General features: G+C 43.0%; 2 protein-coding genes across 11 annotated transcripts in view; one reads left to right on the top strand and one right to left on the bottom strand.

The window, feature by feature from the left end:
• The window catches only part of WASHC5 (WASH complex subunit 5), a 55,230-nt gene extending 54,227 nt beyond the window's left edge, over nucleotides 1-1,003 (bottom strand). Inside the window, exons 1-3 of one of the 6 annotated variants that reach the window (XM_074316722.2) lie at nucleotides 820-1,003; nucleotides 487-628; nucleotides 27-132 (exon numbers count right to left, since the gene is read on the bottom strand). The gene's annotated coding sequence lies outside the window, so the exon portion shown is untranslated. The remainder of the gene's footprint in view (nucleotides 1-26; nucleotides 133-486; nucleotides 629-819) is intronic. The other 5 variants (XM_019723053.3, XM_019723124.3, XM_088798956.1 and 2 more) reach the window with 5 other exon arrangements.
• A 39-nt stretch (nucleotides 1,004-1,042) lies between these two features.
• The window catches only part of NSMCE2 (NSE2 SUMO ligase component of SMC5/6 complex), a 213,591-nt gene continuing 200,125 nt past the window's right edge, over nucleotides 1,043-14,508 (top strand). For all 5 annotated transcript variants that reach the window (XR_012490922.2, XR_016021495.1, XM_074317044.2 and 2 more), the window contains exons 1-2: nucleotides 1,043-1,168; nucleotides 7,868-8,038. Coding sequence is in view for 3 of the 5 variants with exons in the window: in XM_074317044.2 (XP_074173145.1) it covers nucleotides 7,882-8,038 (157 nt within the window). In the remaining 2 variants the exon portion in view is untranslated. The remainder of the gene's footprint in view (nucleotides 1,169-7,867; nucleotides 8,039-14,508) is intronic.

Genomic DNA, 14,508 nt, shown 5'->3' with positions numbered 1-14,508 from the left:
AAGAAGAAGTTATGGTTTCCACCAACCTAGTATCAAGAAAAATGATTGTTGATCAAGATAAAAGTGACTGGCATCTCTCTTCCAGAAAAATTCTGAAATGAGTCTGATCATTTCTAGCCTGATTCCTGCATCCTGGAAAAGACAGAAGGAAAACCGGAAGGTGTTGCTAGTTGCGGGCAGAAGCCCCCGCCCTCGCCGCCCGCCCCGCATCACCAACGTTGGAGCGAGCTCTATGCACTAGGAAATCAGGAGACCCCATTCCATTATGGGCTCTGTAAGGTTTTGATTTTGTTTTTTCTCTGTAAGAGCACGGGCAAAACAGGCTCCTAGGAACAAACGTTCGAAATGCAGAAGTCTTTGGCACCAGCATGTCACAGGGGAGGGAATTAAGGTGCAGAGAGGGGCACTGACTTGCCCAAACTCACCGCCCATGGCAGAACTAGAAGTCAAACCTGAGTCCGTCAGATGGCAAAAGCGCTCACTAACCGTTCAGTTTTCTCGCGAGTAAATGAAGGAATAACGACGTCCACAAAACACTGCTCCCGGAAACTTGGGAGGACCAGATGCGGGCCAAGCAGCTGAGCATCGCTTCCTAAAGCGCCAAAGCGGCGTGGACAATGATTTCCATCTAAGTGGAGATGAAGAGCCTGGACTGCAGCCCCTGCCCTGGAAAGCCCCTCAGTCCTCCACGCCGGGCTCCTCCACCAGCCTCACCCCATGCCACTGGTGTCCCCTCGGCCAGCGCGGCCCACCCTCCGGGGCGGGGGAGGGGCAGGGGACCGCGTAAAAGGGGGTAGCGAGCACTCTGACTCCACGCACCTGTTATCTGGGCCGCACCAGGGCGCAGGCACGCGCGGGGCCGACGATGCGCGCGGAGTCGGCACTAGGGGCCCCACTTTGCCTCTCCGCAAGGGTCCCCCTTCTAATCCCCAGCCACGGATCCTCAGCCGGCTAGGACCCCGGCTTCCGCCGGGCGGCCCTGGCAGTCACGTGACCAAAGGGGCGGACCGCAGGGTGGGGCGTCATGTGACCACCCGCCGGCGCCGGCTGATGACGTCTGAGCCCGCGCTCTCAGTGTCAGCTTCAGGGGAAGGGAGTTAAAGAAAGAGCTGGGCTCTGGGTGTGGGAATTCAGGGTGCAGCCGGACGGCTCTGGGTCGCGCATCCAGGTAAGGCAGACGCGGGAGACGGTGATGGGGGGCGTGGCGGGCGTGTCGCCTCCCTCTCGGGCTCTCCGCGCGTCTCCTGAGCTGCGGTGTGTCGCCCTGGGCTATGGTCCTGGTTTTTATCTAACGCCTCGGCAATGAGGGACAGTGTACTTCCCTCTCCAAGACCCCATCTTTCCATCCTTCAGCCCTAAGTGTATGGGGAAAAGATCACAGATTCTTGATCGCCGTAAATAAGGGTGGAACCGCCTTTGAAAGCAGGGCCTTGGGCAGGTCGTTTAAATAAACTCTCTGGGCCCTCAGGTTCCTTTTTTTCTCCTGTCAGTGGTTGTGAGGAGAAGAGGTAATGAGAATGGAGCGCCAGGGCACCAGTGTAGGGCCCTGTCGGGGACCTAGAGATGGTGGTTGCTGTTGTGACTGGCGGCAAATCTGTATTGATCGCCTGTTTTGTGTGAGGAGCTGTTTTAGATGCTGTAGAATGTGGCAGAGGGTTAACTTACGTCGTTCCCAGGTGAAGGAATGGCGGGCTTGTGGGCAAATAGTTGTGCTGAGATTTATTGTGTTGTATAATAGAAGGTGTGTGTGTGTGTGTGTGTGTGTGTGAGAGAGAGAGAGAGAGAGAGATGCAACATGAGAAAGGGAACAAACAATTGCTTGTATAGATAAGAGGAGGCTTCAAAAAGAAAGATGTATCCTTGCATCTTGAACAAGGAGATGCCGCTCTGGCTGAACTTGTATAGGCTCCATGGATTTAAAGGAGCAGCACACTGTGTAAATGACTTGCTTTGTGCCTGCCACTGTACTGTACGAAAGGCAAGAGGATGCAACAGTAGAGAAGTAGTTTTCCATGAGCTGGTAATTGGTTCTGCCGACAGCGAATGTTACAGATCTGATAGGGTCTGAGTGTTTGTGTCGCCCCCCCCCCCCCCCAGTCCTATATTGGAATCCTGATGCCAGTGGGATGCTATTAGAAGGTGGGGCCTTTGGGGGGTGCTTAGGTGAGGAGGGTGGAGCTCTCATGAATGGGGTTAGTGCCTTTATAAAGAGGCTCCAGAGAGCTCCCTTGCCCTTTATGGAAGGTGGTGGCTGTGAGCCAGGAAGAGGGCCTTCACCAGAACGTCACCATGCTGGTGCTTTCTTTGATCTTGGACTTCGCAGCCTCCAGAACTGTGAGAAATACATGTCTGTTGTTTATAAGCTACACAGTCCATGGTATTTTGTTACAGCAGCCCAAATTGCCTAAGACGAGGTCTGTTAGGGGAGGCAAAACAACGTGCTAGGGAAAAACTCAGGAAATGCGTAATCATGTTTTCAATATTTTTGGAGACCATAGGTACAGAGAACACAAAGATCATTGTGACCTAGGAAGGCTCTAAGAGGAGGTTGATTTAAACCGGTGTTTCTCAACGACTACACTACTGGCATTTTGGGCCAGGAAATTCTTTGTTTGCGGGGTTGTCCTGTGACTTACGTACTTCGCTGTACTTCATGGGAGGAATAGGGAAAAGTGTGTCTATTCCATCTTTCTGCCATGTCCATTCCTTTTGCTTCCCACTCTGAATATTTTCCCCTGAAATACTCCAGAATTACAGAAGGCAGTTTGCCCTGGCTCTTTGTAAGTGCACAGCTTCACTGGAGTATTGTGACTTTGCATTCACATAGTAAGGAGAGTTACCACGTGTTAGACACTTCCCATTTTTCCTGGATTGTATTAATACTTGTATACATTGTGTCTTAGCTCCAGCTGCTGTTTGAAAAAATAACATAGACTGGTGGCTTAAACAACAGAAAATTATTACTTACAGTGTAATAATTTTGGAGACAGAGTGCTGGCATGGTTGGATACTGGGGAGGGCTCTCTTTCTGGCTTGCAGACGGCCACCTTCCCCCCTACTTGCAGTGTCCTTACATGGTAGTGGGGGTGAGGGGAAAGAGAACGCACACTCTGGTGTCTCTTCCTCTTCTAATAAAGACACTAATCCCATCATGAGGGTTTTACCCTCATGACTTCACCTAAACCTAATTATCTCCCAAAGGCCTCATCTTCTGACACCATTACATTGAGTGTTAGGGGCTCAGTATATGAATTTTCTCAGTGTTGTCCATACTTGTTTGATCCTAAGAATCATCTGGCGGGCTTCATAAATGTATAGTTTCCTCAGAGTGTCCACTGGAGATTATGGTGCAATACGTCTGAGATAGTATCCATAATCTGTAGTTTTTGTATTCCTACTAATTCTTAAGCTCAGATAAGTTTGAGAAAACTACAACATTTAATTTATCCTTAATAACACTGTGAAATAGATATGATCTGCTTTTCACATGGCAGCAAACTGCAGGTAGAGAAGTTAAGCGGCATAACCAGCCCATGCAATCAATTTTCAGTGGCATGGACATGATGGAATTTTCAGACACCTGTGTCCATTGTCCATTCTCTTAAGCATTACTCTATTGTTGCTCATCGTATTTTAATGATAACATTGATAGCAATATTTGCTCCCATTTTAAAAGATGTATGTGCTGGGGATTATTCTGAGTGTTTTATTATCTATATTAACTCATTCAGTACTGGCCGTAATCTTTGAGGTAGGCACTGGATCAGGTAGGCACTGGATCATCCCTGTTTTGCAGAAAGGGAAAGTGAAGCACTGAGAGGTTAAATCATTTGCCTAAAGTCATTCAGCTACTTATGTAGAAAATCAGGCTTTGAATTTAGGTAGTCGGGCTCCCCAAGATGCATGCTTAACCCCTACTCTATATTGCTTCCATCTTCTACTCCGTAATGCAACTCATGTTTATGTTAATATGACATGTTTCATGTTTATCTGTAAGTAAAATTGATATTCCAAGAATATGTGCCATTTATGCTGTGGCTTTGCCCCCTCTTGTTTACCCACTCTGGTTTATATATAGTACGCTTTGATAATGGTGTCTCTGGAACCGTGGTGTTTCATGCAGCAACCACTAGGCACATGTGGTTGTTTAAATCGATTAAAACTAAGTGAAATTAAAAACGTAATTCCTTAGTCACACTAACCACTTTTCAGGTAACCACTAACCACCTATGCCTAGTGGCTTCCGTATTGGACAGTAGATTGTAGAACATTTTTGTCATGGTTAAAAGTTCCATTGGACAGCAGTGTTCAAGATAATTTAGACTTACGTTTTCATGACGACAGACTAGAAAAATGAATACGCAAACCATACCTATCTTTTGATCCTTGCAAGATTGTGTTTTTTGAGTAACAGTTGGTATTATAATAGGTAAACCCCAAACTCTAAATGGCTGTGCACAATTGAAGTGTTTATTTCTTTCACACATGGAGCCTGATTGGGGGGCAGTTTTCCTCTAAGCAGTGATAAAGCTCCTTCCATACAGTGATTCTCCATCTTCAGTATATCGCTTCTATGGTCACTGCCTGCCTGTTCCAAGCTATCAAATGGGAAAGAGTATGGGGAAAATGTGTGGATTTTATGGACTGGGCCTGGAAGTGGCTCATGTTTCATGACCTTGAATTCAATCATATGGTCACACCTCACTGCAAAGATAGCTGCAAACTGGTCCAGCTGTATAACCAGGTTGAAGCGGTATGGATTTGGTGGGCACTGAGCTGGTATCTGCCACAGTGTCCTGTCCTTAGCTTACCCTGAGGAATAATCTAGAAGCAGTCCAGAGAAGCTTACTGTTGCATTTATTGTAAGGATATTGTCGAGGATGTTTTTCACTATGACTAACATAATCTCATTATGATGACCCATGCTGCTTTGATTGCCAGGGGCATCCTTATTTTTCCTGAATTTCCTGTGTGCTTTATGGAGAAAGAGAACCCTGTAATTCACTTTTCGTTTTGATTGTCAAGACGCTCACAGCATTACAAGTATAATACTGTGTGGAATACTAAAGAATACGAAACGCTGCATGATTACTTTCTAATGTCATGTACTTGGTTTTCCTTTTAATCTGTTTTTTTGATTCTGATTTAAAATTTTTCCATCTTATTGCATGTATGTATATTGTATAATCTGTTGCAACTTGTTTATTGTAATACCGTGTTTCCCTGATAAGACCTAGCTGGACAATCAGCTCTAATGCGTCTTTTGGAGCAAAAATTAATATAAGACCCAGTCTTATTTTACTGTAATATAAGACTGGGTCTTAATACTATAATATAATATGATATAATATAATATAACGTAATATATACCGAGTCTTATATTAATTTTTGCTCCAAAAGACGCATTAGAGCTGATTGTCTGGCTAGGTCTTATTTTCAGGGAAACAGGGTAAAGTGAGATTGGAAATAAACACTCTTTCATCCAAACACAAATGTTCAAAAATCATCATTGGTTATTCATCGTCATATTTTTTTTCTTGGTGTGAAATTTTAACAGCACAGAAAGTCCTAGAAAATAAAATAACAAGAACCCTTGTTCCACCATTTGACTTTTACCATCTGTAACATTTTGCCGTATTTGCTTCAGGTCTTGATTGTTAAGATAAATTTTCAAAAATAAAGCTAAAAATCCTATTTGACCAACCCTGACCCGATTGGATTCTTTATCCTGCACTTAAGACCCTGTCAACTGATGGTCGTTAGTGCCAATTCAGTGCCAATGGGAACCCCAATTTGGAGTGCAGTGAAGAAGGAAACTTTATTAGTGCATCCAGCTCAATTGTGATCCAGCCTAGCTGTGAGAACAGCATGACTATGGAACAACTCAATAGTGTTACAGCTCAATTCTGAAATAGCACGGCCCTGAGGCTGCCCTGGGGTGAGTGGTCCTGGCATGAGGCCTCTCTGGCTAGACAGCTCTGTTCTGCTCTGGCCTGGTCCGGTCCAGTCCTGTCTGGTGCACTTCACCCGTCCTGCTCTGCTCTGGGTGTTTCCGCTTCAGCCTAGGAGATGCAGCCTTCAGTCTGGTGGAAAGGGATATTGCGCTCTCTGAGCCAGAAGGGAGCAGACTTATATAGAGAAAAAGACCCTGCTGCCCAGTCCCTGATTGGTCCATTTTCATGCAAATATGGACTCCAAATGCTCACAGTTTGGTCCCAAAAGCACTGCCCTGATTGGTGATAATGGAGCTTCTCCTTTTGGATGGTGAAAATGCTAATGAGGATGTAGCTGCATGGCTCTGATTGGATGGGGAAGGTCTCAGTCCTATTGGTTGAAATACAATTCCAGGAACCCCTTTATAAAGGTGGCTCAGATGGCAGGAACGCGGTGCAAGGAGGCAGGAAGCTTCTCCCATTCTTCTCTCTGAAGCGTGGTTTGTGTGAGAGGCCCCAGTTTGGAAATGACTGCTAGGCTCTGTTTTAAATTTGAGCCCAGTTAGCCATCAGGAAATCTTCTTTCTTGGGGTCGACAACCCTCTACCCTATGCCCCAAAATATACTAAATATTTGTTAACTGAATGATTTAAATTGATGAGTTATATTATGGATATTGTCTGTGGTAGACTAACACCTCAAAAATAGAAATCAGCGGCGTAGGCGTCATCTCTGTGCCCTTCCCTTTATACCCTGTGTCTTTTTTAATGAGTCTTTTAACGTGTCTTTTTTAAATGATTGACACAGTAAGGCACTCAATGTCTATTGTTGAATGAATGAATGAATCTAATTACAAGGACCAATAATGACGAAACTACTGTGGTCAGCTGTGAGATAACGGTGGTGGCGATGGAGAGGACGGCAATGCCATCGATAATAGACAGTTCCCCAGGTCCTATTGCTAATTAATAGTGTACTGTGTGCTAGACCACACTGTGTTATTCCTTCCCATTTTAAAGATGGTAAACTTAGGTTCAGAGAAGTTTAAGCAAACTGCCCTGGTCACTCAGTAAGTAGTGAAGTAGCAGAGCCTGCATTCATGCCATGTTTAGATCACTTAAAGCAAACATCCTGTTTTTCCTGCTACCATACGGCCTTCCCATCCCTCTAAGCCTGTGTGAATTTTCTCTCTGTTTTTCTAGTTGGTTTCAGTGGATTGAATGTCAGGTGGTTTCTGAATTAAGCAAAGATGTCTTTATGTAGGTAGCTTTACATAAGTGTTCCAAAGCTTCAAGTGTTGGTGGTTGAAGGTATAGATTAGGGAGTGTTTAATATGAAGGTAATAATTGAAACTGATACAGTGGATGAACTATCAGAAGACAAGAGTTTATAGAGAAATTCTGCTTTTACTGAAACAGAATATGCGATCTCACCAAATCTGTAAATCTGTTAGAACCTAGTGGAGCTGTCAGGAATATATATTTTTTTAGTTTTCAGAATTTAATAGGCATAGATGTCAGGGAAGTTAAAAATTACAGGTTTTCAAACTATTTTGTTATTTTCACTTTTTAGAAAAATACATCAAATAAGCAGTGTACTTTTTCTAACCCATTTATATTTTAAGTTTGTAAGAACTGTGCTCTTGTTCAGTTCTTCAGAGAATCAAGGAATCTTTTGAAAGAGAGTATTCTCCCTCTTTTAAAAAGGGAAGACCGTTACCTTCCCCATATATTGAGTGAATCTATATTTGGTGGCCCAGGTGATGGCACAGATGGCACAATGCTTGCGTATCCTTTCAAGGAATAGAGAATGTACATAATAGTGTGGCACTTATGGGAGCTTGGATACATTCATATGGATGTTAATAGCAGTTGTATTTTCCTATGCAGTTATTCTAACTCATAAATTTTGTTTTATTGTGTTTGAAAACTTAGGTAATAATTTCAAGATGCCAGGACGTTCTAGTTCAAACACAGGTTCAACTGGTTTTATATCCTTCAGCGGTGTAGAATCTGCTCTCTCTTCCTTAAAAAGCTTCCAGTCCTGCATCAGCTCTGGAATGGACACAGCTTCTAGTGTTGCTTTGGATCTTGTGGAAACTCAGAGTAAGTAATAATTAAAATATATTTCTTTTGTGTTTACTTTGAGGTAACTGGTGTGCTAGCCTTATTCTAGGGATGCGAGGTATTGTTCACCTTATGTGTATCTTTGGGACGATCATTTAATCCCTCTGGGCATCTGTTTTCTCATCTCGTTCCATACACCACATAATGATGTACTCAGGCTGAAATGAGATTGGCTCATTCGTGCGTGTTCCAACAGTTACGTGCCGCCAGAAATTGCACTAGAAATTTAGAGGCTAAAACATGAAAGTTCTTGACCTCAAGGAGCTTACAGTCAAAAGTATGAGACATTTGTGACTTTTACAGTATACAAATGCACTTGATAAATTCTTTTCCAGTAATGTAAACTATATTTTGTTCATGCTTGATTACCTTCTAGAAAGATTAACCTTATGCTTGGGGACTTGCCGAAGGGCCTCTACAAAGTAAGAGAAATTCAGCATTGATGAACTTGACCAACATTTTTTGATCAGAACATCTAGAAAGATGTTATATGCTCTCTTTGGGCTAGAGTTGTTTATTTTGTACTACATGGAAACGGGAGCAACATAATCTTTTTTGTTTTCTTTTTGATATCATTGGTTTTCAGCAACATGATTATGATGGGCCTTGGTGTGATTTTCTTTGTTTATTCTGTCTGGTGTTTTTTGTACTTTATAGATTTGTGGGCTTACAGTTTTGTTCACATTTGGAAAACTTTCTGCTACTATTTCTTCAAATACTTTTTCTGTTCCTCCCCCCTTTCCTTCTGGGACTCCAATTACATGTTTGTTAGACTGCTTGATTATGTCCCATAAGCCAGTAAGGCTCAGTTGATTTTCTTCCCATTTTATTTCCCCCTCTGGCTTCAGTTTGAATAGTTTCTATTATTATGTCCTCAAGTTCATTACTCTTATCTTCTGCAGTATCTAATCTGCTGTTAAGTCTATTCAGTAAATTTTTAATTTCAGGTATTAGATTTTTTAGCTCTAGAAAACATAAGTAGAATCTTATTTCCATCTTCCATTTCTCTCTTTATTATGTTCACAATTTCCTCTGTACTCTTGAGTATGTGGAGTTATAATCGCTGTTTAATGTCCTTGTCTGCAAATTCTGTCATCTCTCTCTGTTCCTGCTTCTTGACATGGATACTATGCATTATGTTGTTGAGTGTTTGGATTTTGTTATCTTACTTTAAAGAGTTTTGACATTTGTTTTGGCGGGCAGCTAAGTAATTTGTGGATTGGGCTGGTCCTTTCCAGGCTTTTTGTTAAACTTTATTAAGTGGGTCTAGTGTAGCTTTACTTTAGGGCTAATTTAGCCTTGTTACAAAGCTTGGCCTTTCTGGAGTCTCTGTTGATTGCCTAGAGGGTTCTGTGAGAGGGCTCTACTCTGCTAGATGGAACTTGAATGTCCTCTGGTCCTGTTGAATTCTGGGGATGGTTCACCTCACAGCTCCCAGCAATGTTCCTCAGCAGCTTAGGTTTCAGCCATCAGGCTCAAGGGGGGTCCCTGTGCGGGTTCCTAGAGCTTGTTCTCTGCACACGAAGTTCCCTCTCCGGGCTCTGTCTCTGCATACATAGCTCCCTCCCCGGGCTCTGTCTCTGCATACGTAGCTCCCTCCCACGGCTCTGTCTCGCAAACCCCTGCTGCCTCAGGCTCCCTGGACCCCACTCTCAGGCTCCTGGGTCCTTCAAGACATCTGTGCTCTGCTTGGCTTCCTCCTCCCTGGTGCAGAGAGGAGGGCACTCACAGGACTTAGCTCACTTGATTCCCTTTTTGCAGGAATCATAGTTCTGCTCTGCCTATTGTTCCACTGTCTGAAAGCAGTTGTTTCATATGTTTCTGTCCCGCTTCCTAATCATTCATGGCAGGAGGGCTAATTCCATACCAGTTATTCATTCGTGGCTGGCAGCAGAAGTCACACATGATCTTTAGTGGATAGGCTCTAAAAGTCCTACCCCTGCCCAGCCTGACTTGCAGTCTATTTTTGGATATTTGGCTTTGGTAAGTAGCTTGGATAAAAGCCATAATAAAATCTTAAATCATGAGAGGGAAGAGCTGGAACATAAACGTTCTGGAGAATTGTATCTGTTTATTTTCAGGATTTGCTTTGAAGGACTCAGAGTGTTTTCGCTACCAAGTTCCTTTTAAAAAATATTAAAAGTGTATTTTGGTGCAAAATACAACCTATTCTATGTAATTTAAAAAGAAATGTAAGCATTGTGTTTTGAAACGTTCAGGCTCTAGAGTAGAAGTCGGCAAAGTTTTTTTAATAAGGGATCAGATAGCAAATATTTTCACCTTTGGGGGCCATGCAAATACTCTGTTGCAGCTCTTACAATTATGCTGAAAATAGTTTTGACGCTGTGGACCTCATGTAAGGTTCTCAGGGACCACATCCCAAGAACCACTGGTTATGAAGGTGAGTTGGGTGCCGTGAGCAGAGGTAGATGACATGAGTAATTCCCTGCAGAGAGAATGCCTGCGATGACCCCCGCTGGAACAATTCAGCAAGTCCTTGTTCGGAGAGCAGTTTTAATGTCACACCAGACTGGGGTGTTGTCCAAACACACAGAGAGGAGAAAAACACTTGGTATTTTAGGAAATTTGAAGGTAACTCAGTCTGTAACAGTAGATGAAAGACTCGTAGAAGACAGCCAGTATCACCACTCAACTGTAAGGACTTGCAATCAGCCTGATATGGGCTCCAGTCCCAGCTGCATCCTTAGTTCTGTAACTTGATCAAAGTTAGGTCACTTCTCTGAACTTCTAATACCTCACCTGTGAAATAGGGATAAAAGTGGCCACTTCATAAGGTCATTGGGATTAAATAAGATAATATATGCACAGTGCTCTCAGCATAGTGTTTATTCAGTAGCTATCATTAAACAATAGCCCAGCAATTAGTACGTTTTAGGGTCAGAGCTTAGAAGGAGAAGGGCCTGTGTGTGAAGAGGGGAACAAAGGTGGATGAGTTTGGAGTCTGCTAAAAGCTTTAGGTTTGAGCTTAGCTAAATCAGTTACTCATCAGACACATTACCTAAACCTACAAAGACTAATAAAGGTTTTGTCCAAGTTGTTTAGAGCCTACCTGGGGAGTAAGACACGTAGATGTTACTCGATCATTAAGTGAACACTGAGTGCCTGAAAGGTGATGCTTTGCCAGGGAGTTGGCACTTTATCACCAGAGGGTTTAAAGCAGAGGAGGAGCAGGTAAGACCCAGGTGTAGAGCGAGAACCCGCATGGCGGTCCAGAGGACATGATGGAGGAAGGAGACACCTCAAGGGGCCCATACGATAATTTCAGTAGCTCGAGTGAAAAAGAAAATAAGTTCAACGTGGAGAGTATATTGTCGTTGAGATGAGGAGGATTTGCTTTGTGTGCTTTGTGTCTTACACCCACGTTCTCATGTAGACAGGAGAGGGTCATGCAAGAGTGCAGGGCTTTGCATACGCAATGCCCGGGTTCTTATCCCAGCTCCATCACTTACCCCTTTTGTGACCTGGGACAAGCTCTGTAACCTCTGTTTGGCTTAGATTTCTCATTTGTAAAAGGCATTACGTGGGGATTCAGTGAGATAATACCTGTAAGTGACATAGAACAGCCCTTGACACTTAACAAGTGCTCACCAGACTATTATTTTAGTCATTTTGTTTGCATTTCAGTTGACTATGTGGTTGGACAACAGTGAATGGATTGGGAGAAAATTAAAGTGCAGAAGAACGCGAGGGAAAGTTCGTGAACTATCTTCAGAGCAGAAATAGTACCTTTTCCGCTTAGCCTTCCAAGCTTAAGCACACTTTCTGTTGACCTTTGGGGTTGGCCGACTTCATTACAGAGTAGGGTGAATGAGCTTTGTTAAGACGGTGGGAGTGATCGCTTAGGTGTCATTTTGTCACTTTGCACTGCAGTGCCCTTGTCACTGTATTATTAAGTTATTGGGGAAGGGGATTCTGCTCCCAGGAACTCAAGGGGTGGGGATGTGCTCTGCTCTGTTTCCTGTTGGTTGCATATTCCTATGCCAGGTGATTGTCCCGATTCCACTTTCTAGCGCGTTTGAAATGGTCGCCTGCCTGTGTTCTGTCACAGCATGTGGTGTCTGGGCAATTAGACTTACGGCCACCATGTCTAATGAGTTTTTCTTCAAACTTGTTGATATTCTAGTAATAGCTTCTTTAATTGACCTGATTGGGAAGTGAACTTTGTTACCTTAGGAGATTTTTCAGATAACTGGCGCTTATTTTTCAGATTTTAAAATGTATTATGTACTGTTCTGCTTTCTTAAACAGAATGTACTGACCTAAGTCACCAGAATTGCTGTTATTAGCATCATTCTTAAGCGGGTAAAGTTTTGTAAGCCCTTTAAGTTTAGTTCTGTGAATTTGGGGACTGGTCCTTCCCTAAAATGTTAATGACCCTCAGGGTTGTGTTCTGTCTCCTTGAGCCTCTGCCAGGGCATGTCCCTGGATGGACTTCAAAAGTTTGCTCAATGCTCTGCAATTCTATGGAAAATGTATATACCCTTGAGGATTGAAGGGGTTTCCCGTTTCCCCGAAAATAAGACCTAGCCGGGCCATCAGCTCTAATGTGTCTTGGAGCAAAAAATAATATAAGACCTGGCCTTATATTATGTATTATGTTATATTATATTATAGTATATTATACCCGGTCTTATAGTAAAATAAGACTGGGTCTTATATTGATTTTTGCTCCGAAAGACGCATGAAAGCTGGTTGTCCGGCTAGATCCTATTTTCGGGGAAACACGGTATCAGATTCTTGCTAAATATTTGTGAGGGACATTTGGAAGACAAGGATACATTTTATATAGCTCAAGGGTCCAGTAGATGAGAAAACCTTGTTGGAGGCTTCTTGATTTTTCTCTGTGTATTGCTCTTCTTCCTATGACTTGGAGGCACAGGGCAGAAAGACTTCAGTTACGACCAGGCAGGGCTTTGGGTGTTTGCTGAACTGTGCACAAGGTATGGTGATGATGATGACAGTTGTCATGATAAAGACAATCGTAGCTGAATTGGTTACACGCTTCAAATGTGTAGGCTCTGCGCTTTCTTGCACGTGGGATCTCATTGGGCCCTAACAGTAATCCTGTGAATAGGGACTGTTGTTATCCCCACTGTATCCACTGGCAGACTGAGGCTTAGCGAAGTTAGGAACATTCTCCTAAGGTCACAGTTGGTAAGCGGAGGAGTTGAGATTTGAGCATAAGTGATCTTACTTCATAGTTTCTGCCCTTCCCTCTTACACTTTATTGATAATTGATTGTGTCCGTCTAATGACATTTGCAGCAGTCAGATAACATTGAAATAACATTTAGCAATATTTAACTCAGAAAATTTTAGTTATTTTGTTAAGGGTGACATTATCTGATCGCCTCCCCTCCTGCCTCCCCTCTTCTTCCCCCTCTTCTTCCCCTCCCCTTAATACCACAATGAGGTGGCATGTTTTTTTCTGAAACATCAGCTTTTGTCTGTTCTGCCCGTGAAGTTCTCAGCGTCCCTTGGACAGTCTCATGCTCTGTAGCCAGAGATTGCCTTCCCTTGGCTTCAGCCTCTTCTGTTTGTAAAGGCAGACCATAGTCTGGTCATGGAGGGAAAAAGCTGGGTCCTTTTGGGGCCCTTGTGCCAATCCTAGTCTGTTTCTGGCCTCGTAATGGTAGGAAAAAATAAGTTCTTTTTGGTTAAGTGATGGCTGTCAGGTTTTCTCTTTCATGCAGCCAATTATAGTCCTGACTGATAGAAGTGATGGAATAAATTGATTGAGTCTGTTCTTTCATGTATTTTTATATTCTGGCTAAGAATCATCCCTTTAAACACGATTCCTTTTTTTCTCACCTTAGTGCCACCTAGGCATTTAACAGTTTTCACTTGGTGACAGTTATTTCAGCGTTAATGATAAATAAAGAATGGTCATCAGAGTTAAAAATTACATGTCTGTGGTCATTTGTGGTCCTCATGAATAACTGCACTTTCAAGTTTGCAGATGTTAAGCATTCGTTGAGTGAAAGGTTCTGAGTCTGGGAGCTTTGGGGGTAATATTCTAGTTTTACTCCCGATACGACATTCTAAAAAGTTAATGAATATAGACAAAAATAAAAAAATTATGATCACCCATGTCACCCTATCACCCATCACCTTACTTTATGAAAAAGAAGTCCTCCTTATACTTAAATCTCTTATGTTAAAATTGTTTTGACAATTAATGATTTGATAGCTCAGCATACTACAGCCTGGCGTCCTCAAGACTTACTTTTTCAGGACGATCCACTTTCTGGATTTTCATTATGTTGCAATATATTTCTCCATCTAGAGAGCTGTTTCTTGTAGCCGGGGCTCTACTTAATTGGGAAGGTTATTTCTGGCCTTGCTCCTGTTCTTTATTCCATAATGACGTTATTGACTAGAAGCACTAATTAGAAGTCGGTGATTATAGCGGCGGTGGTGGGGGGGGTC

This window comes from Rhinolophus sinicus, chromosome 6, assembly GCF_057876585.1.
Source record: "Rhinolophus sinicus isolate RSI-liver-muscle chromosome 6, RSI-T2T, whole genome shotgun sequence".
NCBI classification, from domain to species: domain Eukaryota; kingdom Metazoa; phylum Chordata; class Mammalia; order Chiroptera; family Rhinolophidae; genus Rhinolophus; species Rhinolophus sinicus.
This window is presented reverse-complemented; position numbering and strand designations above follow the sequence as displayed.